This window comes from Schistocerca americana, chromosome 1 (genome assembly GCF_021461395.2).
Source record: "Schistocerca americana isolate TAMUIC-IGC-003095 chromosome 1, iqSchAmer2.1, whole genome shotgun sequence".
NCBI lineage: Eukaryota > Metazoa > Arthropoda > Insecta > Orthoptera > Acrididae > Schistocerca > Schistocerca americana.
In genome coordinates this window covers 817,635,042-817,654,704 of record NC_060119.1, presented here as the reverse complement: position 1 = coordinate 817,654,704, position 19,663 = coordinate 817,635,042, and the positions used below count along the sequence as shown (strand labels likewise).

At 39.8% G+C, this 19,663-nt stretch overlaps 1 protein-coding gene across 2 annotated transcripts in view; it reads right to left on the bottom strand.

Moving 5' to 3' along the window:
- The window catches only part of LOC124612975 (ribonuclease H1-like), a 152,247-nt gene that overhangs the window by 53,738 nt on the left and 78,846 nt on the right, over positions 1 to 19,663 (bottom strand). For both annotated transcript variants that reach the window (XR_006979588.1, XM_047141507.1), the window contains exons 3-4: positions 16,211 to 16,507; positions 13,245 to 13,336 (exon numbers count right to left, since the gene is read on the bottom strand). Coding sequence is in view for 1 of the 2 variants with exons in the window: in XM_047141507.1 (XP_046997463.1) it covers positions 13,245 to 13,336; positions 16,211 to 16,507 (389 nt within the window). In the remaining variant the exon portion in view is untranslated. The remainder of the gene's footprint in view (positions 1 to 13,244; positions 13,337 to 16,210; positions 16,508 to 19,663) is intronic.

The window sequence follows — 19,663 nt, the reverse complement described above, 5'->3', positions numbered from 1 at the left end:
TGAACAGGTGCAGGTGTGAACAACAGTTTGAATGCACACACAATTGTTTTTACAAAATTATTATCAATGCCCTTACACTAAACATACAAATTATAATAAACACACAAATGATATCAGATAATTGTCATATTAACTATTACAAATACACAAACATCAGTAAACCTATAATATTTATGAGTGTCAGTGCAAGCCACAACAAACAAGTAAAATAATATTTAGGAGATAGGTCGGTACCAATTATTTGGGATTAGGAAAGGAAAACACACAAAACACACCACTCATCTTTCGTCCACATTAAGTACTACTGTGTAATTGAATAGTGTTAACTGTGTAAATGCAATTCTGTCAAAATTTGATGTTCATCATGTGTATCAAGTAGTAGTGGCAGCAATGTATAACAGTCAATAATAGTTATATATAAAAACAAAGATGAGGTGACTTACCGAACAAAAACGCTGGCAGGTCGATAGACACACAAACAAACACAAACATACACACAAAATTCAAGCTTTCGCAACAAATTGTTGCCTCATCAGGAAAGAGGGAAGGAGAGGGGAAGACGAAAGGAAGTGGGTTTTAAAGGAGAGGGTAAGGAGTCATTCCAATCCCGGGAGCGGAAAGACTTACCTTAGGGGGAAAAAAGGACAGGTATACACTCGCACACACGCACATATCCATCCACACATACAGACACAAGCAGACATATTTAAAGACAAAGAGTTTGGGCAGAGATGTCAGTCGAGGCAGAAGTGTAGAGGCAAAGAAGTTGTTGAAAGACAGGTGAGGTATGAGTGGCGGCAACTTGAAATTAGCGGAGATTGAGGCCTGGCGGATGACGAGAAGAGAGGATGTACTGAAGGGCAAGTTCCCATCTCCGGAGTTCGGATAGGTTGGTGTTGGTGGGAAGTATCCAGATAACCCGGACGGTGTAACACTGTGCCAAGATGTGCTGGCCGTGCACCAAGGCATGTTTAGCCACAGGGTGATCCTCATTACCAACAAACACTGTCTGCCTGTGTCCATTCATGCGAATGGACAGTTTGTTGCTGGTCATTCCCACATAGAATGCGTCACAGTGTAGGCAGGTCAGTTGGTAAATCACGTGGGTGCTTTCACACGTGGCTCTGCCTTTGATCGTGTACACCTTCCGGGTTACAGGACTGGAGTAGGTGGTGGTGGGAGGGTGCATGGGACAGGTTTTGCATCGGGGGCGGTTACAAGGATAGGAGCCAGAGGGTAGGGAAGGTGGTTTGGGGATTTCATAGGGATGAACTAACAGGTTACGAAGGTTAGGTGGACGGCGGAATGACACTCTTGGCGGAGTGGGGAGGATTTCATGAAGGATGGATCTCATTTCAGGGCAGGATTTGAGGAAGTCGTATCCCTGCTGGAGAGCCACATTCAGAGTCTGGTCCAGTCCCGGAAAGTATCCTGTCACAAGTGGGGCACTTTTGTGGTTCTTCTGTGGGGGATTCTGGGTTTGAGGGGACGAGGAAGTGGCTCTGGTTATTTGCTTCTGTACCAGGTCGGGAGGGTAGTTGCGGGATGCGAAAGCTGTTTTCAGGTTGTTGGTGTAATGATTCAGGGATTCCGGACTGGAGCAGATTCGTTTGCCACGAAGACCTAGGCTGTAGGGAAGGGACCGTTTGATGTGGAATGGGTGGCAGCTGTCATAATGGAGGTACTGTTGCTTGTTGGTGGGTTTGATGTGGACGGACGTGTGAAGTTGGCCATTGGACAGGTGGAGGTCAACGTCAAGGAAAGTGGCATGGGATTTGGAGTAGGACCAGGTGAAACTGATGGAACCAAAGGAGTTGAGGTTGGAGAGGAAATTCTGGAGTTCTTCTTCACTGTGAGTCCAGATCATGAAGATGTCATCAATAAATCTGTACCAAACTTTGGGTTGGCAGACTTGGGTAACCAAGAAGGCTTCCTCTAAGCGACCCATGAATAGGTTGGCGTACGAGGGGGCCATCCTGGTACCCATGGCTGTTCCCTTTAATTGTTGGTATGTCTGGCCTTCAAAAGTGAAGAAGTTGTGGGTCAGGATGAAGCTGGCTAAGGTGATGAGGAAAGAGGTTTTAGGTAGGGTGGCAGGTGATCGGCGTGAAAGGAAATGCTCCATCGCAGCGAGGCCCTGGACATGCGGAATATTTGTGTATAAGGACGTGGCATCAATGGTTACAAGGATGGTTTCCGGGGGTAACAGATTGGGTAAGGATTCCAGGCGTTCAAGGAAGTGGTTGGTGTCCTTGATGAAGGATGGGAGACTGCATGTAATGGGTTGAAGGTGTTGATCTACGTAGGCAGAGATACGTTCTGTGGGGGCTTGGTAACCAGCTACAATGGGGCGGCCGGGATGATTGGGTTTGTGGATTTTAGGAAGAAGGTAGAAGGTAGGGGTGCGGGGTGTCGGTGGGGTAACCATTGATGCCACGTCCTTATACACAAATATTCCGCATGTCCAGGGCCTCGCTGCGATGGAGCATTTCCTTTCACGCCGATCACCTGCCACCCTACCTAAAACCTCTTTCCTCATCACCTTAGCCAGCTTCATCCTGACCCACAACTTCTTCACTTTTGAAGGCCAGACATACCAACAATTAAAGGGAACAGCCATGGGTACCAGGATGGCCCCCTCGTACGCCAACCTATTCATGGGTCGCTTAGAGGAAGCCTTCTTGGTTACCCAAGTCTGCCAACCCAAAGTTTGGTACAGATTTATTGATGACATCTTCATGATCTGGACTCACAGTGAAGAAGAACTCCAGAATTTCCTCTCCAACCTCAACTCCTTTGGTTCCATCAGTTTCACCTGGTCCTACTCCAAATCCCATGCCACTTTCCTTGACGTTGACCTCCACCTGTCCAATGGCCAACTTCACACGTCCGTCCACATCAAACCCACCAACAAGCAACAGTACCTCCATTATGACAGCTGCCACCCATTCCACATCAAACGGTCCCTTCCCTACAGCCTAGGTCTTCGTGGCAAACGAATCTGCTCCAGTCCGGAATCCCTGAATCATTACACCAACAACCTGAAAACAGCTTTCGCATCCCGCAACTACCCTCCCGACCTGGTACAGAAGCAAATAACCAGAGCCACTTCCTCGTCCCCTCAAACCCAGAATCCCCCACAGAAGAACCACAAAAGTGCCCCACTTGTGACAGGATACTTTCCGGGACTGGACCAGACTCTGAATGTGGCTCTCCAGCAGGGATACGACTTCCTCAAATCCTGCCCTGAAATGAGATCCATCCTTCATGAAATCCTCCCCACTCCGCCAAGAGTGTCATTCCGCCGTCCACCTAACCTTCGTAACCTGTTAGTTCATCCCTATGAAATCCCCAAACCACCTTCCCTACCCTCTGGCTCCTATCCTTGTAACCGCCCCCGATGCAAAACCTGTCCCATGCACCCTCCCACCACCACCTACTCCAGTCCTGTAACCCGGAAGGTGTACACGATCAAAGGCAGAGCCACGTGTGAAAGCACCCACGTGATTTACCAACTGACCTGCCTACACTGTGACGCATTCTATGTGGGAATGACCAGCAACAAACTGTCCATTCGCATGAATGGACACAGGCAGACAGTGTTTGTTGGTAATGAGGATCACCCTGTGGCTAAACATGCCTTGGTGCACGGCCAGCACATCTTGGCACAGTGTTACACCGTCCGGGTTATCTGGATACTTCCCACCAACACCAACCTATCCGAACTCCGGAGATGGGAACTTGCCCTTCAGTACATCCTCTCTTCTCGTCATCCGCCAGGCCTCAATCTCCGCTAATTTCAAGTTGCCGCCACTCATACCTCACCTGTCTTTCAACAACTTCTTTGCCTCTACACTTCTGCCTCGACTGACATCTCTGCCCAAACTCTTTGTCTTTAAATATGTCTGCTTGTGTCTGTATGTGTGGATGGATATGTGCGTGTGTGCGAGTGTATACCTGTCCTTTTTTCCCCCTAAGGTAAGTCTTTCCGCTCCCGGGATTGGAATGACTCCTTACCCTCTCCTTTAAAACCCACTTCCTTTCGTCTTCCCCTCTCCTTCCCTCTTTCCTGATGAGGCAACAATTTGTTGCGAAAGCTTGAATTTTGTGTGTATGTTTGTGTTTGTTTGTGTGTCTATCGACCTGCCAGCGTTTTTGTTCGGTAAGTCACCTCATCTTTGTTTTTATATATAATTTTTCCCACGTGGAATGTTTCCTTCCATTATATTGTAGTCAATAATAGTTAGTCAACGTTGTAGTCATCATGTCAAGACCAATGTTTGCCAAGCCAAATCAAATGTACGGTTGCTGAACAACTGTCAGTGTACCAAGATATGCAAATGCTTCCTCTCTCAAAAAAAAGGTATATACTGCTTAGTGATTTAACAAAGTGTGTGTGTAGACAATCTTCCTTCTACTTGAGTGTTCTAGTCTGCCATCTTCATCCTCCTTGTTCCATATAAACCAACAAAAAAAATATGCACCTCACTTACTTTACCTCTTATCCACCAAAACTCCAATAATCATCAGCATCACATAATCTCAATACTTCAATAATACCTCTTACGTCGATACATATAAATCTTATCATCAATATCATTTCACTTCCATAACAACTCCTTCCTCTAGTCAATCTCCTCGAACAAGTACAGATAAAATCCTAATGCAAACTTCAATTCATCATCCCATGCAATCCGAAGACACAGTGTCCACACACAACCTCTGTGTAATCCATCTGACCCAAATCTTCTACTCATTATGAATTATAAGATACATTTTGGTTACCTTGTCCATCATTAAACAAAAGAAATGCATACATGACTTCTAACAGCCTTTAGTTTGAATAACTCTCAGTAAGTAAGTACGAGTACGTAGTATGAAAGATCACATAAGACTTTGAGTGAATAAATCATAATATTTCACAGTGTGTACACCACTTCAAGAATCATGGCAAATCAGAAACATACATGTGGAGTATTTCTTGTGTCAAGTGTCACTTCCTATTTCAATTGCTCACGAAGAATGCAGTGTAATAACTGTCAATGGTCTAACCCTAGTGTTGGTATGTCATGTCGTTAGCTTCCTTCCTATTAGCATAAATTTATACAGCTTCCATAAAACCTCCAGCCCATGTGACTTCAATGAAGTTTCTTGTACAAACGTCGTTCGTAGAATTATAGCAGTTCAGTTTCTTATCTTAAAAATATAAGGCACTGAGCGTAAGCAAAACATGCAATAGCGAGTAAATATACCAGTAGAGAACAGAGTGTCAACAAGTGGATGCAGCACAGTTCCTACAACGAGGCTCTGCCAAGCAAACAATCTATAATTAATACCATAGTGTAACCTAAACTCTATGTTCGTACACTGTACATCAGCATTGCTATATTCTAAATTGAAGAGTAGTTATGACAACAAAACAGAAATGTGTAAATATGCAATCAGCATAAGCAAATAAATGTTTGTATGCAATCTTAATAAGTAAACATGAAGGCGCAAGCAGATAAATCACAAAGTATAACTTACATACATAACCACAGTCAGCACAATTAATAAGGTGACAATTATAATTTAAATAAATAAGCACAGCAGGCACATAATTAAAAAATATGACATCAGTGAAAAAGCATAGCAGCCAAGCGATGCATAATATACATAAGTAACAACCCTGTTCATTAATCAATCATTGTCAAAATCAGTAAATGTACGTAAGCACGTCGCTTCACAAGTAAATTCATAGAACATGAAATTAGCACAAAGTATGAATCACGTAATCGCGAGCAGCAAATTACATCTAAAGTACGTACCTAAGTGGAATTATGTTACCTGAATAATAAACTCAATTAATAGTTACCCTTTTTAGTTTATTACTTTCTTCTTCGAAATTACATTCTTCATGAAAATTTCTCGATAGCAAGTCCTTTTAACGTCGGACACACACAGAAATTACCTGAAGTTCTTAAATATTTTCTACAACCGTATCCTGAAAAATACTGAACGTTAATAACATAATTTACTAAGTCACTATAGCTTTATACTGAATTTAATCAGAGAAATTAGACTGCGTATTTGTTTACGGCTGTCAGTGCATTCGCACTGAGCGCTCGATCAGCTGTGGGCGCATGACGTAGGAAGTAATTGTTTGCGTTCAACGACTGCCTTGTGCGGCGCGCAGACTTGACTGTTGCTTTGAGTATGTGCCGCCGCTGGAACGCGGTGCGGTATCCTTATATTCTCTGCATGTTTACATGTAACTGTTAGTCTCTCAAAAGTATGTCATTCCACAAAAATTTTAACGTTCGATATGTGATGTATTCCCTTAGAGCGCCGAGATTTAAGAGTTTCTACTTCGACAGTGTTATCATGAATAATTTTGCGAACTCTGTATGGACCATTATAAAGTAGAAAAAATTTGCGACAAGCCCTTTCCCTTGTGAGACAAACGATGAGACTTAATTAATACCTTTTGACCAACTGATAAAGTTTTTAAACAACCTGGACGTTTAGCTGATTTCTCTCTTCTAGCAGCCGCAGATGCAATATTTTGCAGAGCCAGGTTGACAACTTCAGAATGCCGAAGTTTCCGTGAAGGCGGAAAAGGAACGATTTCAGAAATGCAATTTGTCGGTGCTTTATTTTTTAATATCAATATAGGCGGTTAAGAAGTTGAATCATTAGGGAGTTCATTCAGAATATTTTGAAAAATATGAAGATACTCATCCCACGTTCTGTGATTCTGATGACAATAAAGTCGACACAATTTATTGATTTCCTTCATCCATCTCTCTGAAGCGTTAGATTGAGGGTGAAAAAGTGAAATGAAAATTGGTTTAATCTTACGACGCCGTAGAGTACAAAACCAAATTTTAGAGCGAAACTGTGATCCATTATCTGATATAACCTTATCAACATGACCCACTTCTTTAAGAAAATGTTTGATGAAAGCATTAGATACTGAACGAACTGTTGCTTTGCGTAAAGGTGTAAAACACACATATTTTGATGTCAATTCGACTGCTACCAAAATGTAAGCAAAACCATTAGTAGAACGAACCACTGGACCGAACAAATCAACTGCAGCCATCTCCTTTAATTTCGCTGGAATGATAGGAAATAACGGTGCTCTGTGAGAAATAGTTGGCGGCTTAGCCTTTTGACATAATTTGCATTTGGCAAGAACAGATCGAATACGTTTTTCCATATTACTGAAGTAACAATTTTCTCGTAATTTATGAAAGCATTTTCTGGGACCAAAGTGTGCATAACTGAAATGTGTGTACCAAATCAATTTATTGACCCACTCATCAGGAATACAAACTAACCAAACAGAGTTGTCGACCGATTTTCGTTTAAAAAGAATATCATTGCGAACTGAATAATACTGTCTAACAAAAATCTTTAGATAAATCCGGATGTGAAAGAAGTGGAGCAGCAACTAAAGCATCACGAAGTTGTTCAAATTCTGACTGAGCTTCCTCATCCCAACACCAATTAGAATTCTTTCCAGATAGTTCACATAAACGAGGTGTGGCCAAATCGTCCAATCTAACAAAGCGTCTAAGAAAATTACAGACACCAAGGAAACTAGGAAATCACGTTTTGTGGTAGGAACAGCATAATTACGAATAGCGTCTAGTTTCTCTGGATCAGGAAGAATACCTTCTGTAGAAATAATGTGACTGAGAAATTTCACCTGAGAACGACCAAATTCAGATTTTTCCAAGTTCACTGTAATGCCAGCTGTTGCAAAGATACGTAATAATGAATCCAAAATTTTGTTGTGCTCACTCCAAGAACGTTTAGCAATAAGAATATCGTCAACATATGAAGTAATATTATCATGAAGATGAACAGGTAAAATTTCGTTTAAACTACGAATGAATGCTGCTGAAGACACAGTAAGTCCAAACGGTAATTTCCGAAACTGATAACAGTTACCAAAGACTAAAAAGGCAGTGTATTTTCTACAATCAGGGTGGAGTTCTATTTGTCAAAAACTTGCGCGCATATCAATCGTGGATAAAACTTTAATTCCATGGAAATGTTGAAGAAGTTCATCTAAATTTTGTGGACGGTCAGTTTCAGGAATGATGATATTATTTATCTGTCTGGAATCCAGAACCAAACGAATTGATCCATCCTTTTTAAGAACGACGTGTAATGGGCTGGTATAAGGACTGACTGCTGGCTCAATAATGCCTTGATCTAACATGTATTGAAGTTCACTCTTAACCTTGTCTCTGTAAGCCAAAGGAATAGCGTACGTTTCCCCCCGAAATGGTGTGTGTTCTTTTACTTTAAATAAATATTGTAAGCCTTGTATAGTTCCTGTGTGATGACTAAATACTGTAGCATGTGAAGTCAAAATTTGGTGCAGTTCTTCTCTTGCAACGTCATCTGGCACTTCAGCTTTCTTAACCTTTTCATTAATTAATTCTTCACTATTAATTATATCATCCATCGCGTCTCTGTATCTATTGTCGTTGTCATGAATAAACACACTGTCATCATAATGCTCAACGAAAACATCAGAAGTAAGAAACCTTAAACATTTTGTATCTGATTCAGATCTTGTTAAACACTCGAAAAATTTCAAACATTTCGGCATTCCGGCAACAGTCAAATTCACACTTCCTTCTTTAAAGTTCAAAATTGCCTTACGTGTGTTAAGAAACTCCATACCTAATATAATTTGTGTACTGAGTAACGGAACAATAATAAAATTAGCAGAAAATTCGTATCCTTGACAAATGAAATTTAAGTTGGTCTGTTGTTTGACTTCCATACTTTTTCCAGAAATCGCTCCTCGAATTGTAGTTTTAGAAACAGGTAACACAGGACAAGCAATAGTTCTTACACATATACGAAAAACTGATTCACTAATGACATTCAATGGGCTCCCAGAATCTAAAACTGCAGTGAACTTATTCTTACCCACACATACTTCAATAACAGGATGTAAAAATGCGTCTACATTATTTTCCTTTTCGTCTAGCAAAATGTCTCTCATGTCTTCCAGGCGTACGGAGTGTAAAGTCGTAGTGTCATTACTTTCTGAACCGTCTATATTGCTGCCAGAAGCCGAAGCTACAACTCATTGTCGATTGCTTGCGTCACGTCTTTGATTATTCGCGTCATTTCGCGGATCAATTTCTACGATCTGCACTTGTCTCTCTGAAGTTCTGTCACGTGGAGGATGCCAATTAGGTCCCTCCTGTCTGTTAGATACAAATTCTTGGTTGTGTCTGTTATTAAAATTTCTATTTTCCTGTCTGTCTGCATGACTACTTCTTGTGTAATTTCGACTGTCACTTCTGAAATTACTGTTAGACCTACTACCCTGGTTATTTCTGTAGTAAGAATTTATATTACTGTATGAATAATTTCTGTCTTGATGATACCGATTACTGTTTCCGTATGATTGATCATTCCGGTACGAATTACCGTTATTATAATTGTCTGTGTAATTTCTGTTAGAACGTCTGTTATTGTCATAAGGCTGGTATCTATTCTCCTGTCTGTTACGTCTGTCATTCTCAAAATTACCCATATAACGCCCGTTCCGATCACTATCCCTTTCTCTGAAAATCTATTGTAATTACTGTTACTGAAAAAACTACAGAAGTCCCGTCGTCGTTGTCATACTCGAGTTCTTGTAGCAAAGTCTTAAAAGTCTCAATGTCGTCTTTACATCTTCCAGCTAAAGCAATTTGTCTTATGGATTGTGGCAGCTTAGTTAAACAAATGCGAATTAATTCAGTCGGGCTATAAGGGTTGGAAAGGAACTGATTCTTTCGAATCATGTCTTCAAAATATTCTGCCGGCGTGCGAAGCTCTGACTATTTGAAATTACGCTGCATAATAAGACTATGTTTGACTCTGTCTTGCGTGTTTTCGGACCAATATTCCGATAGAAATGCATGATAAAAATCATTTAGATTATTACAATCTCTAATAAGTGCGCGCATCCGCGTCGCCGGTTCGTTTTCTAAATATCCACACATAAATTCCAGTTTGTGACTTAGTGGCCAATTTGGTGGAAGTGCGTACATAAATTGATCTAACCATGAACATGGATGTATGTCATTCTTAGAATTGCGAAAGATCTTACATTTCCGAACAGTCAAGAAGTGTTTATGGTCAAAGTTTTCTCCTCGTGGCGACAAAGACCTACCGCGTCTGTCCCAGTCCGAATGTCGATTATTGTCAAGTTCGCGCGCCTGGCGCTCTCTTGTTGCATCTCGTAAATGAAACAAATTACTTTCTTCCAACCCCTCTGCTATCTGTGATTCTAAATTTCTTCTGCTGTCTTTTCCTACGATTTCGCCTTCAATTTGTTTGACTTGCTTTCATAATGCCTCAAATTCCCTTTTGACGCGTTCATTAAATTTTCCCTGATTTTCAACATGCTTATTTATGTTCTGGTACTCTTCGGTTTCTGCAAATGGCAATGGTGCTGTATCATCTGAATCTCTGTCCCCATTTAAACTAAGACTTGTCAATTTATCTGCAATCTCCTCAACTCTTTCCGATAAGTCACCTATTTGTTCTTTCTGTTTATTTACGTCTTCCGTAAGTGTCGCGACTCGGATTTCAGTATTGACACATCTAGTAGTTAACTGTTCATATTGTTGTGTTAGGTTATTTATTCTGTCATTTGGTACGGATTCCTCGATTCTTTCAAATATTTCTTCCTTATCATGTGCACGTTGTAAATTTAACTCTGAAAATTTTTGTACTATCGCGCGATCTCTTTCTTCCTGTTCTCTATCCTGTTCCTTTTGTCTGATTTCTATTGAAATTAATCTATTATTGTGAGCATTCAAAATCGGTTGTACTTCCTCTCTAATTTCTTTCTTTAATTCATCTTTCATGTTTTTGAAACATGTCCCTATTCGTGAGTCTAACCGTGTTTCCATTGTTCCCATATCAGTTTTTAACCGTGTTGCCGAAGCTCCCATCTCTGTTTTAAATTCAGATCGTAACTGTGATCCCACTGTTTTTAATTCAGATCCCAAATTAAATATTGCACTCATCAATTGCTCCATATTAACTGGTTCGAAATTCTTTTCGCCCCAAACATTTCCCGCAAAACCAACTTCTTCCGTCAAAGCTGTAAATCTATCTGTGTTCGATACTATTCCAGAGTCTTCTGTCGTTAATCTCGTATTCTGAAAATGTTTTGATTGTGAAAAATTTTGAACTGGTTCTGGACTATTTTCCCTGCTTATTAAATTGTTTTCTACTTCATTATTCATCATCCTGTTCTCCTGTGTTGGCGAGTTCACCATGTTAACAATTTCGTCATTCTCACTATTCATCATTTTTGCCTTTTTTATCGATCGCGTAATCATTTACAAAACATACAAAACTCGTCACTATACGAAAATCACACACAATGACACTTTATCACCAACAATATCATTCACACGAAATGCTTCCCTCAAACACGATTAACGAACAATTGAAATCTTCCTAACTGCACAAAATTGTCAAACCCGTATACAAGACAACAAAAATTAAATTCTGCAAAAAATACCATTAGAAGAATGACAATTACCAAATCTACACATGCAATATAGACTACAATTACTAAACTACAAATTATTACAACAATACTACTGTCTGCTATTTTTACAATCAGAAGAATTCCAAGGGACGATCCGAGGCAGTGGTCGCCACGTGCGTGGGGGCTTGCTTTTTTTATATATATATATAATGAATGCAAAATACTTTTTAATTTTTAGTAGTTGACTGTCCGGTTACGCAGTCTCGTATCCGGTTGGCCCTGACTAGTATTATTACGCAATCAGACTGCATAGAACAACAAAGAAGGAAAGAAAATTTCCGTTAATACAATTAATTAATTAAGTTCCCAGCAACTATAAAACCTACGAAACCAAGACACAAGTGTAATTGTTCTGTGTGTGGAAGTGTGATTCAACGTACACATCTGGCACGGTTCTTCGTCAATAAGACCAGATATTTTGAACACCATTTATACTGAAGCAATTAGAAAAAAATAGAAATACTATAATTGCGTAAGGAAACCAGAATTACACTCTAATATAAGAACACAAGCCAGATGCTTTGTTGACTGAACCTGTAATGACGCATTATTTACGACATTGAAATAATGAAAAAAAAGGAATTTTTTTACCTTCATATATATTGACGAAAAGCACTCTGATCATTACAATATCTCCATTCGAACAACATCTGCTGTCTAGCCCATCAAACAACTGCATTAAACCTGGAACAAGCACTCCCTACTACAACATCTCAACACCGACTGACTCCTACCACATCTCAACAAGCACTGACTACTGCCACATCTCGCCAAGCACTCTCCACCACGACTTCTCGACAAGAACTGCCAGAGGAGGCGGCGGAATAAAACTCTTTGGCGCAATCTCTGGCGCTGTGGCTCAGTGTAGCCACCTTTCAACATGTCAGTTCCATGTTTACACTATGTGACAGTTATGTCAAATGTAATCAGAAATTGTCACTGCCAAAGATTTGACAGCAATATCATACACTACAAACAGTATATAAAGGACAGATTTCGTATCCTGTTGTATGCTGCAAAAGGACATAATGTAAGTAGACACATATTACTGCGACTATGTATACAGTTGTCATTTTATAGAATTTGATATATGTACAGCTGTTTGTTCCTCTGTATCAAAGGCCACTGATGATGGGTTATAAATCCAAAAACCGGTTTTGGGAAAAAAACTTTCTAGTGTGGCTCATGGTGTATAGAATATGTTCCTTAATAGTTAGTTTTGTAGTGAATAGGTTCCATGACAATGGAATCTTCACTTGTATACAATCAATCAAGGAAGAGAGCCAGTGTGCACACATACCAGAGGATCCCCAATGGCAGTTCCATTACATAAGGCACATGCAATTAAAATCTCAGTCAGCTGTTGCAGACTAAACTTAAAAATCAGCTCAGGACCAACAGTGATAGAAAGGTCAAGTTAAAAACTCAGTTCATTCCTGAAGTGAGTCAAACTCAAAGCCTTCAATTCTAGTACTAATGACTTGTTTATTTTTAGGTCACTCTGCTTGACTGCCATGCTGGTATGGCTCATTCCTTGTCTCATTATTGCCAAAGCTGAGTTAATGACATTCTTAATTACCATATTGCTGAAGGTAAATCATAGTCACCAGTAAAAAGACAAAGAAAATAACTTGGGTAGAATTATTCTTTAAAAAGAAAATGATTCATTCATTACCAGCTTTTTTTGCTGTTTCTACAGCATAGGTTGCAGCCTGAATTTCTGCTGTGTTATTAGTTGGTCTCCCAACAACAGGTTCAGATATATTTCTGTAAAAGATAATAAAAATTTCTTTTAAAAGATATTCACTTTCTATTGGATTATCAGACATATCGCAGAAAAAGAAGTCATGGATTAAAATATTTCATGCAGTAAGTGTCCTACTGAGGAAAATCTTTAAGCAGGCAAAGTATGCATTCCACAGCTGAAATATTCAATTCTTTTTTATTAATAGTTCAAGCTACCTTTTCAATTTACACATTTCTGTTCAACGTTCATAAAATTATGAGGCCCCTCACTTAAAAGAAAAAAGATAGCACTATCACAGAAAATTATCTCACTAAATAAAATGAACAGCTCTCGTATCTCAGCTCCTCTCAAAACATCTGATAAAACATCAGCATGAGAATAAAAACATCCAAGACATCTGCTTGCAGCCAGTAAGTTGATGGTTCACTCCACAGATATGGGTCACATCACAAGGTCAACAAACGTTCCTAGCCAGAACATAAGTAAACTATTGCCAAAAGACAATACCATTACTTAAAATCCTTCCTTTTATTTTACCATCTCTTGTGTTATGTATGCAATGGCATTACACTGCTGTTTCCCTACATCTACATGGTTACTCTACAAGTCATAATTAAATGCTTGACAGAGAGTGCAAGGCAACACATTCAAATTGTCTCTCTACAACTCCACCCTTGGTCTCTGATTTCTCTTATTTTACTGTATTTTTTTTCCTTATTTTATTTTATGCATGTGGAATACAACTAAATATTTTGGCACATTTTGAGGAGAAAGTTGTTCATTTTACACAGTTTGCTGCAATGGAAAACATTTTTATTTTAGTGGTGCCATTCCAACTTGCATATTATATCCATAACTCTGTCTCCCCTACTTCGTTTTAACACAAAGTGAACCACACGTTTTTTAGCTTTTATAGATGTCCTCCGTCATATACAGTTAGGATCTCACGCAGCACAGCAAGGTATTTTGGGCTGAAGGATTGTGTCGGGTGGTGTGGGTAGATGCAGCAAGGAGGTGGAAAATGGGAAAAGGGGTTGGGGTAAGGTGGCTGACAGCTCAGATAGGATAGGCATGTAAGGGGTAGGTGGCTTAGAAAATCGGGGATAGAGAGAGACAACAGCTGCACAGGATGTACAGAGTAGAACTTCAGAAAAGCTGGTGCTGAGAGGATGGATACACATGGCACAAGTTGTGATGCAGCCACTGAACTCAGACATGTTGTGTTCACCGGTGTGTTCCCCCACTGGACAGTCAACTCGTCCTTGGCCACAGTTTGTCAATGGCATTCATTCTGGTGGACAGCTGCTAGGTGGTCGTATCAATATAAAATGTTGTGCAGAAACTGCACCAGAGCTGGTGTATAACATGATGGCTTTCGAAAGTGGCTCGGCCTCTGACAGGATAGGATGAGGCTGTAACAGGGCTGGAGTAGGATGTGCTGGGTGGTTGAGTTGAGCAGGTCCTGCACCTGGGTCTTCCACAGGGATCTGACCTCACTGGCAATGGTTTGGGAGTGAGGTGGCCTAGGGATGGACCAGGGTGTTGTACAGATTGGGTGGGCAGCAGAATACTACTTTAGAAAGAATGAAAAGGGTTGTAGGTAGGCTGTCCCTCATTTCTGGGCATGATGACACATAGTTGAAGCTCTGGTGAAGACACAGTTTCATTGGTCCAATCCAGCATGAAATGTACTTTTCTGTAGCTGGTTCTTGGGAATAATGGGATCATTAGGGGTTTGTGAGGATATGGCACATGAAATCTCTTTGAGAACTAGGTTTTGGGGATAGTACCTGTAGGTGAAGGCTTTTGGTTGGTTGGTTGGTTGGTTGATTTGGGGTAGGTGACCAAACAGCGAGGTCATCGGTCCCATCGGAAGGATGGGGAAGGAGTTGGCCATGCCCTTTCAAAGGAACCATCTTGGCATTTGCCTGAAGCGATTGAGGGAAATCACGGAAAATCTAAATCACGATGACCAGATGTGGGCTTGAACCCTCGTCCTCCCGAATGCGAGTTCAGTGTGCTAACTAACCACTGCGCCACCTTGCTCACTGTGGTGGATTTTGAGAGATTTTCAGCAAACTGGACAAAGGAATTTTTGGCATAGCAGATACATCATCCACAGGTGGCGAGGCTACATGGGGGAGACTTTCTTTATGTGGAAGGGATGACAGCTGTAGAAACACAAGTACTGTTGTTGATTAGGGCTTGATACTGACAGGGGTACAGCTTGAGCTACCAGTGAGATGGAAGTCAATATCCATGAAGACGACATGTTGGGCTTAGAGTAGAACCAGATGAAGTGAATGGCAAGAGAAGTATTGAGGCTGTGGAGGAATGAGGATAGGATGTCCTGGCCCTGGGTCCAGATCAAAACACCATCGATGAAATTAAATCGGGCTAAGGGTGCCTAGGAAGTTAGGAAGGTTTTCCTCTAGGTGGCCCATAAACAGAATGGCACAAGAGGATGCAATGTGGGTTACTAGGGCTGTGCTGCAGAACTGTTGAGATATCTTCCCTCCCCCCCCCCCCTCCCCCTCCCCCCCCTCCCCCAATGGAGTAGTAGTTGTTTGTAGATGTGTAACTGGTTAGATGTATAAGGAATGAGATGGTGGGTCTGGAGTCTGAAGGACATTGGGAGAGGAAGTGTTCAACAGCAACAAGGCCATGGTCATGGGGAATGCTGGTGTGTACAGAGGTAGCATAAACAATGATGAGTAGGTATCCAGGTGGTAATGGAGCAGGGATAGTCACAAGGAGAGAGTCTTTCAGCTGAAGCAAAGCAACCAGCTACAACAGGACATCCAGAACTGTGAATACTTCATGTAAAGAGAGTGGTTAAAAATAAAACATACATAGTAATAAGATTTTTTTAAATGTACTTGATTCACACTTACAAGGGGTGATTGTCACCAAACCACACGCCAATGCCTGCTTTAGCGCCTTTTTTTCCATTCTTTTCACAAGCTCCGTCAGTGTAGACTTCCACATAGCCTTCATTGTTGACAATGAAAGCAGAATTTGACGATAAGTTGCCTCTGAAATTTAATGATGACACACTGGCAACTTTCCGGCCCTCACTGGAGTCTAGTTTTGGCTGTTTCACAGAGTTATCCTCTGTGCTCTGAGTACTATATTTTCGTTTTGCTCCTCCAATGGAACTGCTGACTGAAGCATATTTGCTACCAGAGGGCCTAAAAGTTTAGTTTATATTAACACAGTTAACAACAATGAGGTATAAAGAAAGAAATATGAGAGGGCAAGTAAGAACATGAGAGACTAGAAATATTTCCATGATATGATCAGAAAAGTGAGCCAACTATTAACAGAAAAAAAATCAGTTCCTATATGTTCTGTCAGTGACAAAATACTATTATTACATTAAAAAATATTTCAAGTGCCTTGTTACATAAATTTTATTCCGAGGTTTGAAAAACGAAATAGTTTTTCAAACTTACACAAGAGAACAATAGACTATTTGGTCACATTGACAAGGTTAATGTACTACTAATGTAGTATATACTTGCTTCTTGAGGTTCCAACACAATTAACATGGAAGACCATGCATTATTATTAGAACTAGAGAAAAAAATATAGTTTGAATAAAAAGTACCATATTATTGCACAATAAAATTTCGCTAACACTTGGTGACCTTCTGTACAAGCTTGCAGTAGAATATCTGCAGACAAGTTGCAATCTATCACAGAACTCTTATTACAATAAAAGAATTAGCTATCACAATAGCCAATCTGCCAAAAGTAACAAATTCCCTTATTACACTTAAATGGTGTGGAAATAAGTTGTCACCATACTAAATTTATTCATCATTCATTTGTTTAACCCTCATTTCCTTTCTAGACATGATTTTGAGGAATAAGCTTAAATTTTACACATATAATAAGTGTTTAATAAACAACGCTCTTCAAAATAAGGACTGCTGAAGGATCCAACACTGAGGGGGGCAGAATGATGGTATGGGTAGGTATTGTGAATCTGCATTGGTGAATAAACAGACCTCAACATCGTTTGGCATGTCCAAATATGATGGTTCAAAAACTGAAGGAATGACAACATCCAACCTTCCATTCTGCCGTCTGGTAGTGCCAGCAGCAATATTTTTATGGATAACAATACAGATCATCACACAGATTGCATACAGAAAAAGGAATCATTGAATGCTGTGGTCAGAGTGCCACTATTGACCATGTCTATGATTTGCTTGGGAGATGTTTTACTGCGAGGTCAACATCACATAAAATCGTTCCTCACTTGGACATTGTTACTACTCTAGATGAGTGTTAAAATATCCCCCACGACATAATCAATTAATTACACAGTAGTGGAAGATTGTGATGAGGACTAAACACAAATATTAGGGGGACTAATTGCGCATAATTTGCAATTTACAAACTCACTCACTAGTGCAACAATTATTCTCTCCTAACGTAGATAAGAAATGCAAACTATCTACATCAGTATTTTCCAGAATATTACATTGTACAGAAAACTATCTTCTCCTTATATAATACTGGATTGATTAAACAAAATAATATTTGACATTTCACCCAACTTTCCAATAGTTTTTATCCTCAATAATACAGATAGCCGTACCATATATGCAACCACATCGGAGGGATATCTGCAGAGAGGCCAGATTAAAATATAGTTTTGGACAAGGGGAAGCAGCCTTTTCAGTATTTATAAGGGCATTAGTCTGGCTGCCTGCCCAATCTGGCCTTGTAATATTAGTAAAGTCATTAGTCACTGGGAATAACAAATCTAAGAGCTCTACAGGCTGGAACACAGAAGATTAGCTTCCATAACTGGGTAGGAAGACTGGAGAATTTAAAAATCGAAAAGATCGGCCAAACTAAGATTTAGTGGAAATTAGTAAATGTGTGAAGACAGAAAGAAAAGGACTTCAGGTCAGATTAGTCAAGTGTTATCAACACAAAATCAGAAGTAATGCTGAAGTAGAATTAATAATGAACACGAAAATAGGAATGTGAGTAAGCCACTATTAACAACAGCATAGCGAACATGTTATTGCAGGAAGACACCAAGATAAAAGCCACCATAGTAATAAATCCATAATTCATGAAAAGACAAAGTATGTATGATGATATAAAAGAAATTACATGGATAGTTAAGGGATTGAAAATTTAAATCTGTAGGAAGACACCAATTTGATAGTAGGAAATGGAGAGAAGGAAAAAGAAGATGCTACCTGGTAGAATTGTGCATAGAGCAAAATTTAATCACTGTTTGGTTTAAGATGCCAGAAAAGTTTTGCATGTGGAACAAACCTGGAGAGGATGGAAGTTTTTGATAGATTATATAATGGTCAGACAGATATTTGAAAACCAGTTTTCAAACAGCAAATCATTTTCAGGGCAAATGTGGACTCTAACCGTAATTTATTGGTAATGAATTCTAGATAAAAACTGATGAGATTTCAGAAAGGTAGATGAGACCTGGATAAACTGGAAGAACAACTGGTTGTAATGAGTAACAAAGGGAGCATCCAGCAACAAAACACTGAAAGAGGGGAAAGGAATAGAACAAAAAAATGAATGGGTAGCTTTGAGACTGATGACAGCAAAGGATCAAAAAATCAAAACCTTTAGGACCAATAAAAACCTTCTGATAATGCAAGGTAACTTTAGTTTAGTAGGTAAAATGAAAAATAATATCAAAATGCAGCAAATGATGCAAGCAAAAGAGATGAGAGACCTAAGAAAATTGAGACTGACAGAACATACTAAAAAGGGATAAGCAGGAATGGCTGAATGGGAAATATTAAGACTTCATAAGCACACATGGTTACGAGAAAGCCAAATGCTGCCTATCAGATAAATAAAAAGATCTTTGGAGAAAACAAAAGCAGCTGTAAGATTACCAAGTGCTCAGATGGCAAACCAGTAATAAGCGAAAAAGGGAAAGCTGACAGGTGTAACGAATATATAGATTGATTATGCAAACGAAATAAACCAGAACACAATATTAAGAAAAGGGAAGAGGAAGGAGATGAATTCCCTCAAAATTATTGAGATCCTTGGAAAACAAACCATCCCAAAACTATTCCACCTGTTATACATGATAGGGAAACAATGGAAATACCCTCAGACTTAAAACCCAATTTCAAAGAGATACTAATCCACCAGTTAACAAGTCAGGATACAAAATATTGACACAAATTATTTCCAAAGACTGGCAGAAGCAAACCTTGGGAGAGATTCACTTAGCTTCTGGAGAAATGTAGGAATATGTAAGGTGATACTGACCCCACGTCTTAATGTAGAAGGTAGATTGAAGAAAGGCAAACACGCATTTGTAGTGCTTGTAGATT